We start from the raw sequence: 17,677 nt of genomic DNA, 5'->3' as shown, positions 1-17,677 counted from the left end.
AGGTCAACAACGACCCGTCAAGTTCAACTTTTAGGCCTTCATCCCAAAGTGCTCAGAATATAAACAGTTTGAACACCTACAGTTACATGACACTTTGTCACTTTGCTTGAGAGGGTAAATTAAGTTTAATTGCTCTTGTATTGTTTCTGTTTCTCTTCTAATTATTTATCTTTTACTTTTCAGTAAAAGCACAACTTATTTTAGCAAACAAAATGCAAAAGTAGCACTGTAAGGCCAATTGGTTTTACAGTTTACTTAAGGAAATTTGAGTTTGAGCCACCCTTTACAAACAGTATTGTGAACTGGCCTGTTTCAGACACCGTGTATTAAAAGTCCCCACACACTGAGACACAGTGAATGTAGTCTGACAACCATTACCTTATTTTATTATCATTTTTAAGACCTTTTTAAGTCCCTTTTTCTCACAACAAAATATTATTTGATTCAGCTATACTCACTAACTCATAACAAGTTCATAATTAAAACAAAGATGAGGAAATAAGTAAATAAATAAAATAAACAATATAAAATAAATAGACACATTTATACGTTTGGAGAAAAAATAAGCAGGCATACTTATATATTAATAGAATTATTTAAAATTCTAAGTATTTTGTTTGTATATGTTTTTAAAAATTATATATATTTTTATATAAACAAAGACATTTTGAGACAAAATTGAGAAAAAAAGAGAGTACGAACAAACTTTAATATAATATAAAACAAATCTCTACTGATAATAAATTACTGCATAGGCAAACATCAACATTCCTTTTACTGTGACACATTTAAATCATCAATCGTCCTGCTGTTTTTAGAGGCCACATATTAAGTTGAATTAACATGATTTGTGTGTAATCAAAGTGTGACATGTAATTTTAGGTTAAATGCAATGTCCATATCTGGAGATGTCCCACATTATGAAGACCAAGGAACATTAAAAAAAGTACCAATCAAGGAGAGGATACCGTGACATGTCCAAGGCACTGAAATACCTCTCAGTACAGTGCGATAATGCTGAAACTGGAAAAACTAGGGATGCACAGCTCCAACCTTTTCTCTCCTGAGGACATCTGCAGACACCGAGTACTGGCCTGATACCTGTTCTCTCTTTTTCTGAAACTCTGTGGAACTAATTGGAAAAATAATTATGTAAGCTACCAGAGCCCAGAGGAAAAACTGAGCTGGCAGCCCGCAGTGACTGAATTCATTTAACTGGCAGCAGAGGCACTACATTTTATGACACTGACAAAGACAGTGGATTTAATTTGGATCGGTCATGTAATGGCAGATAGCCAAGCTACAAACAGTGTGAGTTTGGGGTAAGGTTGGGCGATAAAATGAGTCTGCATTTCAGTACACTGGTTATAAAAATTCATAAATATAACACCATTAATGTTAACATTTTTTGCACAGAGTTTGCCAGCAACCCTGCCTTGTCACCTGGAATACAAGGTCCACATTTTCTGGCTGCATTCACTGCATTACAACTGCCAAAGTACACCGTGCAAATTCTCGCAACTTTAGAGCCTCTGTCCCTGAGCGCTATCTTCCTTGCAGGTGAATCTCTTGATGTATTTTGAGGTTACCCAGCACAGTGAAGCTTTTACCACACTGTCCACAGCTGTAGGGCTTCAGCCCACTGTGGAACCGCTCGTGTCTCAGGCAGTTGTCCTGCCTCGAAAACATCTTGCCGCAGATTTTGCAACTAAACGGCCTCTCCCCTGTGTGCACACTTTGGTGCGTCTTCAACCGCGTCTTCTGGGTAAAAGATTTTCCACACTCGAGGCACCTGAAAGGTTTAAAGGGCTGGTGGGAGGCCTTGTGCTCTTCTAGCTGAGACATGCGAGGGAAGCCCCTGTTGCAAACCAGGCAGATGAACAGTTTCTGATTCGGTCTCCAAACATTCATTTGCCTTTTTGCTCTCAGGTTGTTTCTATTGAGGATGTGATAGTCTGTGTTTGATCCTGACGTATCTGCTGTGGACCTCTGTGCATGAGGTGGGGCTAGTGAGGGCCCGGCCTGCTGTAAAGCAGACTGCAAGCCCTGCTCCTGACTGACTGGAGGGTGTGAAGCGTGTCTAAACTGTTCATTATGAACAGACTCTGAAGTGGTACTTCCCATGCACATTGGTTGAACCTCTACCTCTACTTTTATCGGCACACTTAAGGAATCATCTGCGATTTTCTCTGCAGCGGATGATGACGAGCTATAGGAACTTTCTGTATTTCTATGAGCAGCATATTGCTCAGCGTGAGGCGGGAAAATCTGTATGTGCTGCTGCATTGCAACAGAGCTTTTCTCAAACATGCTGCAAGCAGGAGGAGGCCAGATAAGGTCATCTCTCTCTCCCGCCTCAAAGCAAACGTCTGCTGTTACAGTGTTGTCTGTCGTTTCTGGGGTGGCAAGTCCATCTAACGGCTCGTGTTTCACTGCGGGCTTCGTGTCATGGCTCTCCTCTGTTCCGTGTCCAGGCTCACACAGTGATTGGCCAGACTTTGGCTCCTGATACACAGCACACATTTCCTGATCTTCTTTTTCATCTGCAATTGACAGAAATAAAATGCAGGTAAAGATTAATTTGGCTGCAAAAATTCAGGTCAGGCTTTCGATTTGCATATAAAAATGCTTTGACAGAAAAACAAATTGAGAGGAAAAAAACATCAAAATATCACAGAAATCTTTTTATGATTGGCTGAGGTGGAAATGCTGCTGCACCTATAAAAGCAAATAAATAAATTATAACACAAACACACCATGTCTGCCTCATTATTTGGCACTGCCTCAAGCACATGTTCATAGGAAGTACAACCTATGTAATTACATCAGTTAATTCCTCTTTATTTTCCATAAATATAACAACACACAGTAATATGACTTCATAGCACCGTTCAAATATTCACACCAAAAAAAACAAAGATGCCATTTAGTTAAATTTGAGGTCCAACTATCAACTTGTCAAGGTTGTAATAACTTCATATCTCCGGGTTCATATTAGTCTAGTAACAACTTTATTCTGACACTCTACGGCCAAGTTGTGACAGTAACAACATAAACACATTATACAACCTGGGTCAACTGTAGCTGAAACAGGGCAAAAAAATTGCACAGCATCGTGATAGCACCTTCAACTGCTTTATCTTTTTACCCTGTTCTCATAAGCTTGCATTCACTGCGCCAAATAAATTATTAACTTTTGCTCAATAAAATCCCCAATGAATTTGCTGTAGAGACTTTTTGTTGATATTAAAACAGTTTTACACTCCATACATTGTAATGACAAAGTAAGTATGTGCTTGGTCTAACTACTCCTCTAAACAGAATTAAACCAGCTGAAGTGACTTAGTTTGGCTTTGTAAGGCCTGAAGCCCCCTTAATACTGCTTGTGCTTTAATTAAGGGTCATTAAAACTACTTCTGCTGACCATAAAAAGGGCTGAACCCAGAACCCCTGCTTTCAGCTACATTTTCATCCGATTTTCCATGTTATTTTCCACCATTTGAGGTTTGACTGATCGTTTCATTGCACTTCATTTGCATGGGAACCTTGCCTGTTATTCATTGGGACAGAACAGGCCCATGGCTATTTACCTATTGTGTTTACTGGAAGGTGTCCATATCTGCAGGAAAATTACATTAATTCTTCTGAAAACTACAGATGAATTTCTAATTAACTAAGTTAGTCCTCTGAAATCACTATCCCAAATGAAACACTTTGGGTTTGTCAATTTATAGATAAAATGAAAAAAAAACAATGAGTGTCTAAATGTACTGATATGAAGAAATGTGTACTTTGTACTGTACAGACTGCGTGGAAAAAAGTGATGTATTTTTATGCCGAATTAAACAGGAACCCATCAAAAATCCTTGAGAAACTTAAGTTATGTTCTACCATGCAAAAGTGGAACTTAGTAAGATAGAGAAACCAGAATTTCAGCGTTTTTGAACGAGGTTTGGTGCGCAGCGAGATTACCCCGGTTGTTGCTCACCTTTTCGGGAAGTCTGTCTCCCGGCTGCTGTTTGGATCTGTTTGTCCTCAGTAGCTCGGGTCGTGGCTGCTTCTTGAGCGTTGCTGAGTTCAACCTCCATCATTTTCAAACTTCTTTTGAGCTCCTGAATCTCATTGTCCCTCCGACACATCTCCAGGCGCAGAACCACACTCCCGTCCTCCACCAGCTTCGTTATTTCGGCCACCGCAGCTTTCGCTAACACATCCATGATGGCGGCGACCTGCGTACCGAAAGAGGAAGGAAAAGACATCCTGTCGAGCGAAAATTAAAACACAGTAGGAGCAAATGTCGACCTTTATCAAACAACTGGGGTTCTGTAAAGAGGCAAAGCGCCTTCCCAGCTGTTTTATTTTGGTTTACTTCCGGGAAAATTAAAGAGCGGATGTGATGTAAGGGCAACTGACGTAACTCTTCTAATAAACGCGAATTACAAATCTCGCTATTGCTATCTCTGATTTTAGAAAACATCTAAAAACGAAAAAGAACTGCACTTTATGTGCTCTTTGGCTGTACCCACAGACAAATATTACAACTCTGATGTCAGCGATGTGATATATTAAATATCAGCAGGGGCGGAGCACCAAATTTTGGGCCCTGTGAGTATGCAGTAGCCTAACTGTGGGCCCCCTGCCCCTTCTCTTGTTCCATGTTTCTCTTACACACCTTTTTTTTATTACAGTGTCAGTTTGCTCTCCTTCCCTTTCCTTTATGTACTTTTCTTTCTCGGTTCTTAGATTTCCCTTTCTTGAATAAAGACGTGCGCCCCAGTACTCACTTTTCCTATAGCTGCATTTATTGCAGGGGCCAACTAAACCATTTTGCACCTTTAAGGGGTGAGAGGGGCCTCAGGGAGCTCCCACTATTTTTTTATGCAAAGCTAAGTCCTCCAACTAATTTATTCAGCCAATTGTAAAATAATTAGGCTCTAATTACTTACCTACTTACTTACTTACCTACTACGACACCCCTGAATATCAGTAACACATTAACAGCTATATAATAATAATAATAATAATAATAATAATAATAATAATAATAATAATAATAATAGAGGAAAGACTTGGAAACATCTTTTTATTCACATAATCCCAAAAATAAGTTTTGCAGACATTATAATTTTCATAAATGATACATTCAATTCATTATCCCTGCTCTTTTAAATCTACCATTTAACCATATACTTGCCAACCCTTTATTTTTACATATACTGTGTACATAAAAATACTTCATATAACTACAAACAATTGTAAAATTGGACGACTAGTGCACAAAGAGCTTTAAAGCTAATGTTTTAACTTTTGATCAAAATTGAGTGGGATCTTAAATTTGATGGAAAGTTCAAGGTTGTGCATGTAATATTTCATCCTTAACATCTCTCAGCAGCACTTCTCCTTTAATCCCTTCTTTGTTGTTCTCTTTCAGTTTTATTTAACACAATATCAGGTAGCACAATTGCACCTGTTCAGTTATTGACTTGCTGATGGGGTATCCTGGTGACCTAGGGGTTTAATGTGCTGACCATGTAATAGCATCGTCTGGTTCAAGTCCATCCAGGTGGGGACCTTTGTTTCATGTTGGTCCCCATCCTCTTTCCCCTCATCCCTGTCAGCTCTCCACAGCTATCTATCTCAACTAGAGGGGAAAATTCCTCCTCTGAAAAATACTTTTAAAAAACCTACTAGTTTCCTGGCTGCACATCAAGTTTGTGTGTGGTAGAAAACCCACCTCATCATCTTTCGTAGCATTGCATAGACAATACTGCAATTTATACTGACAGAAAAATACAGCTCTGTATGCTACATGTAGAAAAATAGTTTGTACAGCCAAATTACTTTAAATCAATATACAGATTTTAAAAAAAAACTTCACTGTACTTCGTATCCCCAATCCCTCTGCCTGTCCTTCTCCTTCTCGCACTCTTTCTCCTTTTCTCGCCTCATGGTTGCTATGGCAACAGCCTCGTCAAAACACATGCTGAGGGGACTGTTTCTGCTCGAGTCCCTCGAGGCACTTTCCTCTCCATCCCTCCTCCTTTCCCTCTCTCCTTTCTCCCCTCCCCTGAGTGTAGCCTTCTCCTTTATCCTCCTGCCCTCATCTTCGCTGTCTCCTGCACAGGCTCTGTCCTCCTCAGTTGGGACTCTTGGACTTGTGTTTTCTCTCGCTCTGTCGCCGTCTCTTTTCTCTCTTTGCTGCTGCTGCTGTCTGAGGGTCAGGGCGGTGATTTTGCAGTGCTGCGGCTTCGGAGGCACGACCGGGACAGCTTTTACTTGGTAAACCCTCGGATGTTTGGAGATGACCAACTTCCTTCCCACTCCTCCTTGGCTGCTGTCACTTTCCTCACACTTTCTGCCTTCTGTCACTTCCTTCATACCACACCTGCCCTCTTTTTGTTGTTTATCTACCCTTGCTGGTGTTTGACGTTGCTTATCAGCTCTTTCTATGTCATAGTTCTCTTTTTCTTTTTCTTCTTCTCTACCATGATGCTGTGCTCCATCATTGATGGCATGCTTCCCTTGAATTGCTTCTTCTGGTTCATTCATATTTGGTAAGTTTTCCTCTTTGTCCTCTTGCTGCATCTCTGGCTCTGTGAGCTTTTCTTCAGTCGTCCTCATTGATTCCTCCACTACCTCTTCCCTTACTTCTGTCTCATATTTCCCTCCGTCAACTTCCACCATTTTCTCTCCTGAAACATTTGCAACCTCCTCTTCCTCCTCTCCAACTCTGACATCTTCGATCATATCTTCATCCCCAGCAACCCTTTCTCTTTCACCCTCCTTCTCTTTCTGCTTACTTTCCTCATACTCTATCACTTCACATATAACCTCCTCAAGTTCAACCCAAATCTCCCTGTTTGTCCCACAAATTGGACTATCCTGCTCTTTTTCGTCTCCCTGTATCTTTTCTTCGTGTTTTTCTTCAGCTATCGCCTCATTGCCCTCCCCAGTGGTTCCCTCCCACATGTTCTCAGTACTATTTATTATTTGCAGATCTATTTTTTGACATGTGTCTTCTGTCTCTTGGTATACTTCCCTTTCTCTTTCTTTTATATCACAAATTCTGGGCTGTTCTGTTGGCCTTACAGAAAAGTCTCTGAACTCCTCTAAAAAAATGTCCTCAGTTTCTTTCTGTGTAGCACAAGAACCTTCCTGAGAAGGTGGGTAATCAATGTGATAACTGTCCAACATGTCTGCCTCCTCCTTGACTGTCATGTCAGCCACAGCGCTTGATTCATCATCGCTCGGCAGTGGAAACTCAGTGCAGCAGTGTGCTGATGCCTCTGGAGGTTGTTCTTTGTCACTTTGACTATCCTCCATCACGTCTTCCTCTGTTGCTTGGCTGCAGATGGATGACAGATAGAAACATTTCAGAAAGAGAAATTTTGTTTTGGATAACTGGGTTTTGAGGTTTGTGAAATTGAGTTTCAGTGGTCTTTCAATAAATTTAACATCGGATAACAGTCAGTTTTGATTCTTTAAATGAGCGGTATATTACATTTAGAGCATTAATATAGCAGAAAACAACTATTTGCTATGTAAAGATATAGTGGGGTAATGGCGTCCTGAGCAAAGCATGAAGTCACACTCCTTCTGTGTGTGCTGCAATCTGAGCTTCTCTGTGGTTTGTTGTGGTAAGCCTCTCCGGCGATGCAAACATGTTAGTGAATGTGAGTCCTTGTGTATCGTAGACTGTATAATAAAGATGGACGACATGACAACTCCTCAAAAGTGAAGCCAAACCTTCTCACTTGCCCCCTGGTGGCTGGCTGCAGTACAGGTCATTAGGCCCACCCCCTCCATGTTAGTGGATGGAACATGAGCCAGAGATGGTTACAGTCATTTCAGGTAATTGTCATCGCACTGCTGTGTGTTCAAGTGTTTGTTTTTCTGATAAGTGTGGTTTAATTTAGTTATGTGACACTATTAAAATGGGGTTGGACGTCAGCTATGTGTGTCAATTGGTGTGCTTGCGATCAGTGACGCTGCTCATGATTGGTGGTACGGGTTTTTTGGTGGGAACTCGACACCACGGAGATTGCTACTGTGCTGACTCTGGCTATAAATGACGTCACCAGTGCAAGATGGCAGCAACTGTACCCCCTTCATTTCTGTACAGTGGGGGGCATGTGGAGATGTGTCGTCCATCGTTGTATACAGTCTATGGTGTGTATCCCACTAGCTAGCTAATCGCTGCCGCTCTGCAATGCGCTTATATGGCGGTAACGGGTACCGCTGACACAGCGCATAGCGAAAGTGTGGCACACACCTTCCAGTTTTTCCCCTGGTTAACACTGTTAGCTCTGTCAGCATGGTTGCCACTATTAGCACTGTTAAGCACGTTTTTTCTGTGGCCACTTGGGAGCAGCCCAACAAGCCGTAAACACAACTTTGATATATTAAGATAAGTTAAAAAACAGACAGTTAAAAAAGAGTTGCTATTTCCACATTCAGCATATCCAGCTCTTTACCTGCTAAATTATCTTCTATGTTCACCAGCTAGTCTACAGTTTGATGCTTAGAAAGTAGTGCACAGTGGGTTAATCAGCACTTTTCCCATAAAAACAGCTGCCTGCTGCATGAATGAACCAAAAGATGCTAAAACACTCCGTAATTATCTGTGGGTTCATCACTACAAGCACCTTTCACATCTGACCCATCGTTTAAATAAAGATATTGGTTAAAGGTGTATGCTTATACTGTATAAATACTTAATCAGTGGAGCCTATGGCTCATAGAAATGCCCTTGCATGAAAACTGAGATTACAGGTTTGTTTCACATATTGTGTTATATATTTAAATTTCAAATAAGAATCAGTTTCACCTTTGCCAATTTTCTTCCAGTTGGTCTCTTCCCTGCTCATCTTCCTCTTCCTCCTTTACCTCATTTTCTTCCAGTCCATCTTTATCTTCTTTTTCTTTCACTTCCCCCTGTTCCTGATCACCAGCAGTCAATTCTTTACTTGCAGAATTTTCAAGGTTCAGTGTCTGGTGTTCTCTGTCCTCAGAGCTCTGCGCCTGATGTACAGAAACTCCACCGAGAGTGCAACTGTCCAGTTTCTCAGTGTCTGGTTCAAAGGTCAAATCTCTTAAAAAGACATCAGCGGGAAGGCTTTTATAAAACATCTCATCTTCCTCACTATTATAATCATCATCATCACTGTCGTCCACTACAGCCTCATCTTCAGAGCAGGACTCCTCCAATCCGTGGACAGGTGAGGTCATGTAAGGCAAGCTGAGGGATTTAGTGTGTCGGTCAATACTGAGCGGCCTGTGTGGATTTAACTCTGTCTGGCTTCGGGTTCGTGTTTCAGGGCTTGGATGCAGAGGTGGCTCAGCAGGATGATGGGAAGCTTGTGCCATAACTTCATACTCATCATCTGAGTGACCAGGAGGTTCAACGGAGAACTCGTTTACCTAAGAGTTACAAAGACACAGGAAGTGGAAAGGAATTCAAAAGAGAAAACTTTCTATTTATCTTTACCCCAAAGAAAATGTGTTAAGATATATTTTCCACCTACAACAACACACACCTGGTAGGAGACACTGCAGTCCATGTGGTCCAGGACGCTGCAGTCCATTTGGTCCAGGAATTCAAAGTTATCTTGAACGTAGCCGGACAGCTCCTGGTTGTCCCCTTCCACCTCAGTCGAGTTGAGGACATCATGAGCAGGCTGAGTCTCCTTTGGCTGACAGTCAGCTGACTCCACCCCTTTCATTTCTAATAATAAAGCACAAAGCAAGATTACAGGTGAGCTTAAATTACTTATATCCATGTGGTGTGAACACAAAAAAACTCATATGGTTATGAAAAATATAAAGTTACCCATGTAGTCATCAAAATCCTTGTCATCATCGACAGCGTTATCTTCCTCAGTGTTGGAGGTCTGGCTTTTGGCTCGTTGCTCTCTGAACACAACTTGACCCCCCACCACCTCCTCTGGCTTCCGTCTACATTCTTCTCTTGCCTCCTCCTCCTTCTCCTTCTCTTCCTCACCATCACCACCTGTCACTGTATTCGCTTCTGCCTCCATGACTCCTTCCCCATCTGTCACTTTCCCACTGTGATTCTTCTCCTCTTTCTCAACCTTCCTGCTTTCTTCCACGTTCCTTTCCATTTCTCTGCTCTCCTTCCTCTCCACCTCCTTACCCTCCACCCTGTCCCCTACATCCTTATCCCTGCTGCGGTGGATGACTCTGTCACCCCCACCCCCTTGCAGCACCCCTAATGCCAGGTTAGAGGTGATGTGCAGGGGCACAGTAACCATGGTGGGCCCCGTTATGTGCATGGCTGCTCTTCGTCCTACTTTAGTGGAGAGTCCTGGGGATCTAGACTGTAGAGTCTCGTTGCCTGTAACTCCTAAACCTTCAGGGTCAAGAGAAGTGTAAGTGCCCTGAGTCCCTGCACCACCGCTTACTAACCCTGTTCCCCTGCGGTAGGTTACAGCGTATTCACTGCCACCTATTGCACCGGTCGTGGCCTCAGAGCCAGGCTGTGGGGAGGGGGTGACGAGGGGAGACATGTTGGTGGAAGGAGGGCGCTGAGCAGTGCGTCTGGTACCTGGAATACAACAGACAGATGAGACCTGAGGCAGGCTAGGTGTGACCCCTTTTTAAATAGTTAAATATGATCTTATGTCTGACTGTTCATCTGTATCTTAACAAAAAAACTGTGTCAGGCATCTTTAGGCAGACAAATTTGCTTTAAAGGGTCATTACACACAAATACTTAGTGTTATTGAGTCATGAAAAATGTTCAGTTTTATGTGCAGTTTTTCACCAGATAAACTCTTATTTGTGTCACTCTAAGTATTGCAAGATTTTGCTTGGAAAAAAGGCTTCACTGCCAACATTTTTCCCAGGAACCACTTTATATCAAAAATAAATAGTGTGTGAGTACTGTAAAATAATCCCTACTGATGATTCAGGGTAACAGGGTTTGTGTAAGAACAAGGCTTTTTGAGTATTTCAGATGTAATTTTCCAATTATCTGAACAACACAAACTAAAATGAATTAAAGTGTGACAAGTGCAGCACCTTCATTTGGATAGGGAGGGGTGCTGAGGGAGTCCATGCTTCTTGCTGGTCTCAACGCAGGTCTCTCTTTCTCTGAAACAAAGAACCAAACATTTAAGAAAAAGTATATAAAAGTGTGCGATGATAAAGAACCTAAGTACACAGAGAGTTTACGGTTGTAATATATCATTGTAATACATAGTTTAACAATAAAGACAGAGTAAAAAATGCAAATAATTAAGTCATCCAGGTTGGGAGCAAGTAAGTTTTGTACCTTTGGATGTGTGTTTGTGCCTCCGCCGTGGGTCAGGGAATCGCCCCCCGATGTTGAAGATGGACATCCACTTCCTGCCTTTAAGAGATCCTTTCCTCCTGAATAAGTCACAGAGAAGAAGTCTCAAGAACTTGTTTACTAAGATTCAATGATGTGATGTCATTATTGAGCAAACACTGTAAGCATCATTACACCACACTGTACACTTGCGTCAGACCTAACATGAGAAAAGGTTCTCTAAATGCCTGCATGGTAAATGTCACTTTTATAAATCTGATTATTTTCCTGGCATCCTGATTAATCACCAGTTTATAATCACTGACCTTTGACCTTTGTATGAAAATTTTACTATCAACCAAATCAGCAATAACAGGTAATTGAGTCTACTCACTTGTCAGTGCCTTCGATGATAGCATGGTAAGGTCTTATGGCTAGAGGACCATCTCCTGGGCTGATGTTGCCAAAGTGGGGGATAGACTGAGAAGGAGCCGACCTGAAAAATCCTTCGTCCTGACTGGGCATTGCTGACGGGGAGGGGAGAGACTTCCTCCTCTCACTAGATACACCTTAAAACAGCAGAAGTGAGTCAGTGATACAGTGCGAAACACATAAGTGTGTGAAACAAAATGGAAATTCAGTCTTATGATCAGACTATGAGGTGTGTTACCTGGGTCAGGAAACAGCTGAGGGACGTGTGTGAGGATGAACTCCACCACGATGGACTGGACCCTGACCTCCATGAAGGCTGCTGTACCGTTAAACCCAGACGCCTCAATATCCTTTGACCTTAACATACAGATTGATTGATTGATTGATTGGTTGGTTGGTTGATTGATTGATTGATTGATTGATTGATTGATTGATTGATTGATTGATTGATTGATTGATTGATTGATTGAAAATGGAGGAAATTAAATCTATGTTGGAAGAGAAGCAAACAAACATGAGTGAATAAATAAATGGACAGATTAGTATAAGAAATTAATGAATGCTGGGACAAGTGAAGAGAGTGAAGGAAATGAGGAAAGGAAACATCCAATGATTTATGATATCATCAAATAAAACTGCTCTAGTAGTAAGACATGTTATCAAACTATAATTTACAATTTAATGGTTAACACATTACACACAGAACACAAATTAACACTGCCTCATGTCCCTCTAAAACACAAACTGCAGAGTCAGGGCAGATTGTGAGTCAGTGTGCACTACACCAGACAGAGACAATGCATACATATATTATTATATATCATGATATTACCAGGGGTGTAGTACTATTTGTTTAAGCACCAGAGCACACCTATGACTCAGGCACATGTGTACAGTTAAATCATGTACTGTTTCAGTGGCAAATGTAGTCAACGATAACTATAAATGAAAGGATGTTTTGCTGCCTTTTCATCGTTAAGGTATAGACTGAGAAAAAATAATTTAATTCACATTCTACTGCCGGCAGCTACCAGCATCTTTTAAGGTGGAATGTTTTCTTGCATATTACTCAGTGCATGAGCTGATGTCACAAATCAGTCACCACACCTTAAATGTTAATATGATAACTTTCCATTCTATTTGTTTTTATTGGCTCTCTTGTATAACATAGACTCTAGTGATGATTGGATCTTCAAGCGCTTAAAAAATGTGTATCACTTTTAACTGGCAGCACTACACCACTGGATATTAGCAAACCTGAGCAGATTGGGGGCCCAGACGATGGCCAAGTTCCTGGAGTGCATGTTGGTCTCTGAGGAATACGAAGCCATTTTGACAAGATGGCGCATCAGAAACTCCAGAGTCCTGACGATAAGAAAGTGAAGCGTCAAAGTCGGTAAGACAGAAGCAAAATAAAACCCTTAAAAAAGTGTGAATTGACTGAATAATTTAGTTCTATGTCGATGACCTCATTAATTACTTTAACAACTAAAATCATATCGTACAGGGTTTCTCCGGACAAAATTGTATCAGATGGGGGTTCTGAGATTTACTGTGTAAGCAACAGTATAATTCCCAAACGATGCCCAACCTATCCTCTACCTGGCTTCTGAAAGCCCTAAAATCTACCTATACAGGAAGTTCACTTACAAAGAGTCAGGCAGGTCGCATGTGGATGTCCCCATTTTTCCAAAATAGCGTGGACTTTGTAAAACCCTCAAAACTAATCCAATGAATAAAAATGTTGTAACAAATCTGTAAAGGTATCCACTGAATGCTATAAATGCAGAGAAATACGGACTGTCACCTGCTTCCTTAAGGTAGAGAAAAGGTTTTATGTAGCTGTGAAAACTGCATGGGATTATTTAAGGAGGGCAACAGATGACTGTACCTGTAATGTGGTGCTGGTAGTTCTTTCAGCACATCTCTGATCTTTACAAGCCTCTCCTCCTCCAGTTGAATGGCCACAGCCTCCTGCAACACAGATGTGTGTTTGAATCAACACGTCAGTGCAGTTTATCACTTTTATTCCAATTTAATTGCTGGAAATATGGCACATAGGGAAGACTTATTCTGATTTATATATTCCACGCTTTCTTTGAAGGAAAGGCAAAGACACGCATGAGGATGGAAACTATGAAATGTTTGCGTGTCGGAGCTACTCACGGCAAACTTGTCATACAGCTGGTATGTGAGCAGAGGGTTTGGCAGCTCCCTGAAATAAGCTTTGCACAGAGAGCTGACACAGTGGATGTCCTGCAGGTACACATCCTTGTTCAGATCTGGACTCCCGTCACTCTCGAACTCACCCCTGGTTGTTTGCACACATAGATTCATTTTAGAGTATATCAACACAACACACCTCATTACAGTCATGGAGGATACACATATAGGTTCAACAAAAGGCACACACACATCTTACCTCAGTTTCTGTATGTTGGACGACACTCCAGATAACCTGTAGATGCCATCCACGATTCCATTTTTCTCAACAAACTCACTGCAGCATTGCAACACCTGAGGAACTGTGGGGAAACAAGAAATGATGAAAATTAATGAGATGAATAATAACATAAAAACAGCTTGTAAAATATTTGATTTGTTAACTTTGAACACACACATTCAGGAATTTTTGTAGTTTCTTTGTACATTTCTGTAGATCAATGTTTCATATAGTCAAGTAGCCCTAACATCTGTTTTGTTTATGACACATATGTCATATACAGAAAGACGAAAAATACAATCTCACTGCTATCTCGCTATTGATCCTTCTTTAATTCTACATGGATCGTTGTCAAAATGTCCTGTATATGTAAAATAAAAGGAGCTTCAGAGATGAGATAGTGATGTGCTATTTCGTGCTTTTATACACCAGAAAATAGTATGAATGTACCTCCTGATGATTGTCAAATGTGTCAGGTACAAAATATATCGTACAAATATGCATTAGCATCAAATCACAACATATTCAAAGCATGGAGTATAAGTACTATATTCAAATCAATGTAAATTATACAAATATGTGTTCATAGATGCACATTTACAAGTTTATAGATTAAACTATTTATAAATTAAATGATTTTGTAAAAGCAATTTTAGCCTGAAATATCTCAACAACTATTTAATGAATTGCCATAACATTTTGTACAGACATTCAAGGTTCACAGAGGATGAGTTGTCCAGAATTTGGTGATCTCTGGCTTTTCTTTAAGTGACATCATGAGCTTCCTATATGTGTTTTTTATTTAAATTGGTTCAGACATTCATGTTCCTCCCAGCAAGATTCTATAAACTTCAGTGATCCTCTGAATTTTTACCCAGTGCCATCACTGGGTCAAAATTTCATTTTGTCTAATATTTTGGTTTATGACCAAATACCTACAAAACTAATGTCATTCCCATCAGCCTCGGTTGCACTTTGTGTTTATTGCTAATGACAAACTATGATTGTGAATATGGTGAACATTAAACCTGCTTAACATCAGAATGTTATCATTTTCATTGAGAGCATGTTAGTATACTGCCGTTACCATTTAGCTCAATGCACTGCTGTTAGAGTTCAGCATCACAGAGCTGCTAGCATGACCGCAGATATTTAGTCTTATTACTATAACAGGAAAATTAAAATGCAAAATCCACTCTTAAGGAATATGGCATGGCAGATTGAATAAGACGCAGACTACTGCAAGAAATAATAAAGTAGTATGTACTCAAGAGTGTTACAATATAAAGTAACCAAGAGTTGCTCTTTCAAGTATTTGAGGTGTGGTAATGCTGTGAACATGATGCAGACACGTCCTTTAAAAAAAGTAAGAGCAAGACTTTTCTTGACTTTATATCTGTCTGAGAAGTATCATCGGAAAAAAAAGAGAAACTAAGCACTTTAAAAACATGACAAATGGCATGACTAAATAAAAGCTGTCAAAAGTTACTGACGATCATTCCTGTTCAGTATTTCTCTCACCAACTGTAGGCTGACATTTAGAGGATGTCACCTGTGGTTTTGAAATATTTAAAGAAACACTGAAACAATTCTGTCTTACCAGATTGATGAGGACAGCGATCTATATTCATATACATTTTAATATAAACACTGTATGGTTATTCAGACGTCCATGGTTAGGCAACACTGTGTTTCTGGTGATTTGACATTCACGTGTATTGCTATTTCACTTTAGTTTGTGTTGTAATATGCCTGTCATGGAGGAAATGGTAACAGGAAAGTCTGATCACTTACCCTCGTGAGAGGAGGCAGTTAGGTGCTCCAGCAGATCACATCCAAACACCTTCTCTTTGTTCCCTCCTTTTCTCCGAACCCTCCGCATCTCTTCCTCTCTGCTGTATCACCTCACATTCAGACCTGCCCGAGCTGCTCTGGTTGTGACCGTCAGACCGACTGACTGTCTGTGTGGCTGCTGGATGTGTTGCCCAACTCAGTTAACGTGACACTGACTTTGTAGAGGCTCTGCACATTTCACAGATTTGACCGTGCTGCTGCTTCTGTTTCCTTTGCTTCAGTGCATGTTGCTGGGTGCAGGTTGTTTCCTCTGTAAGCTGTGTTGCACTGGAGTTGATATGTCAAAGCTGGAGTGTTAGGACATACTTTAGTTTGTCTTCCACCCTGCAAAAGTAGAGTAAGAAAAGTTTCTTGGTGCAAACACAAGCTTCACATTGCATACAGATATCGCCCCTTAAAAATCAAACAGATTGCACTGAATCCTCAGCATGCATATGTGGCTCTCCACTTCCCCCTGATGCGCTCAATTTATTTTCGAATGAAAGGCCACACCCTTGCCTCTGTACTTCTCCTATTCAGACAAGTGTGCCTCTGAATATTTCACTCCAATCACACTATAATGTCACTCTGTGCTGGTGGACCCATGTAAACCTCCACTCTCATCTTAAGCCAGAGGACTGAGCTCTGTTCAGTCACAGTGTGTCCTCCCTGCCCGCATGTCACGGCCATTGCGGCCCCCTTCTTTCACTGTAGCGGAAGTCGAGCACTCTTAAAGCCTGAGCATATAGACTCATACAGACTTTCAAACTCACTCCCCACCCCCTCCATCTTCCTGACACCTGCTACTGCTCTTCCTCTGTCCGCCATCCCTCCTATCTGTCCACTTTTAAGAAAGAATTTCCATATAGAAATGTGAGGAAATAAAAAGTAAAAAAGCAAGTGTTCCTACCTTCACTCTGCATCGGCACACAAGTAGCAGCATAAAACGATGACGCAAGAAACCACTAAACTTCCCCTGTTAACTTCCTGAGTGTCTCTCCTTCTCTTGTGCTTTCTCTCTGTATGTGGCCCACGGTTTCTCCGCCTCTGCTGATTGAGTAGGGAAATCAGTTCTGTGTATCTGTACAATGCATCTATTTCCCTTTATGTGCTGCGTTTGTCTCTGTGTAGACTGAGTTCCATGTGAGCTTCTCACACTGGCAGCAAGAAATGGACAGAAACTGTATGTATTGGACAAATTCAACTCGTTTCAGCCTATTTCCTTTGATTTAGTTATTATTGTGCATCAATGCCACATGCCAATACGATCCCTACAAACTAAAGCATCACACAAAATATATGTATCACAATTAGTTTCAACATGCTACAAAGTGCCACAGAGCATAACTATCCCGATGACCCAAACATCGCACCACAACTGAAACTAAAACTACCACAAATAAATCACATTTTAGCACAAATGGTCGCAGATTACCAAACAGTAACACACTGTGCAGCAAGCACTAGAATGTACTGCAAACAACCACAAAGCCTGCAACAAATACCAAATGAGAACCACAGAGAATACCAACCGACTTAGCCCAGAGTACCAAGAGTTTCCATAAAGTGCTACCATAGATTGCAAAAATGGCCTACACTAAAATATTCACAACGACTGGCATTCTACAACAAAGTACAACAAAGAATCACAAAGAATCTTATCTAAAAGCACAGAAGTA

At 40.9% G+C, this 17,677-nt stretch overlaps 2 protein-coding genes across 2 annotated transcripts; both read right to left on the bottom strand.

Moving 5' to 3' along the window:
- Window positions 1-369: 369 nt before the first annotated feature.
- Window positions 370-4,367, bottom strand: LOC126383057 (zinc finger protein 41-like). Its single transcript, XM_050033433.1, has 2 exons — window positions 3,989-4,367; window positions 370-2,543 (listed from the first exon to the last, which is right to left on the bottom strand). Exons 1-2 carry the CDS (start codon window positions 4,257-4,259, stop codon window positions 1,546-1,548), a joined length of 1,269 nt encoding a protein of 422 aa, XP_049889390.1. The 5' UTR covers window positions 4,260-4,367; the 3' UTR covers window positions 370-1,545.
- A 699-nt stretch (window positions 4,368-5,066) lies between these two features.
- On the bottom strand, window positions 5,067-16,996 carry si:dkeyp-68b7.12 (uncharacterized). Its single transcript, XM_050033745.1, has 14 exons — window positions 16,909-16,996; window positions 15,960-16,343; window positions 14,145-14,247; window positions 13,889-14,033; window positions 13,614-13,696; window positions 12,980-13,087; window positions 11,961-12,079; window positions 11,685-11,859; window positions 11,294-11,391; window positions 11,041-11,112; window positions 9,830-10,564; window positions 9,537-9,724; window positions 8,828-9,420; window positions 5,067-7,345 (listed from the first exon to the last, which is right to left on the bottom strand). The coding sequence occupies exons 2-14, from the start codon at window positions 16,045-16,047 to the stop codon at window positions 5,875-5,877; spliced, it is 3,978 nt and encodes a 1,325-aa protein (XP_049889702.1). The 5' UTR covers window positions 16,048-16,343; window positions 16,909-16,996; the 3' UTR covers window positions 5,067-5,874.
- Between the last annotated feature and the right edge of the window lie 681 nt (window positions 16,997-17,677).

Source organism: Epinephelus moara, chromosome 21 (genome assembly GCF_006386435.1).
Source record: "Epinephelus moara isolate mb chromosome 21, YSFRI_EMoa_1.0, whole genome shotgun sequence".
Taxonomy (NCBI): Eukaryota; Metazoa; Chordata; class Actinopteri; order Perciformes; family Serranidae; genus Epinephelus; species Epinephelus moara.
Note: the sequence above shows the minus strand (reverse complement) of the source record. Positions and strands in the feature narration are given on the sequence as shown.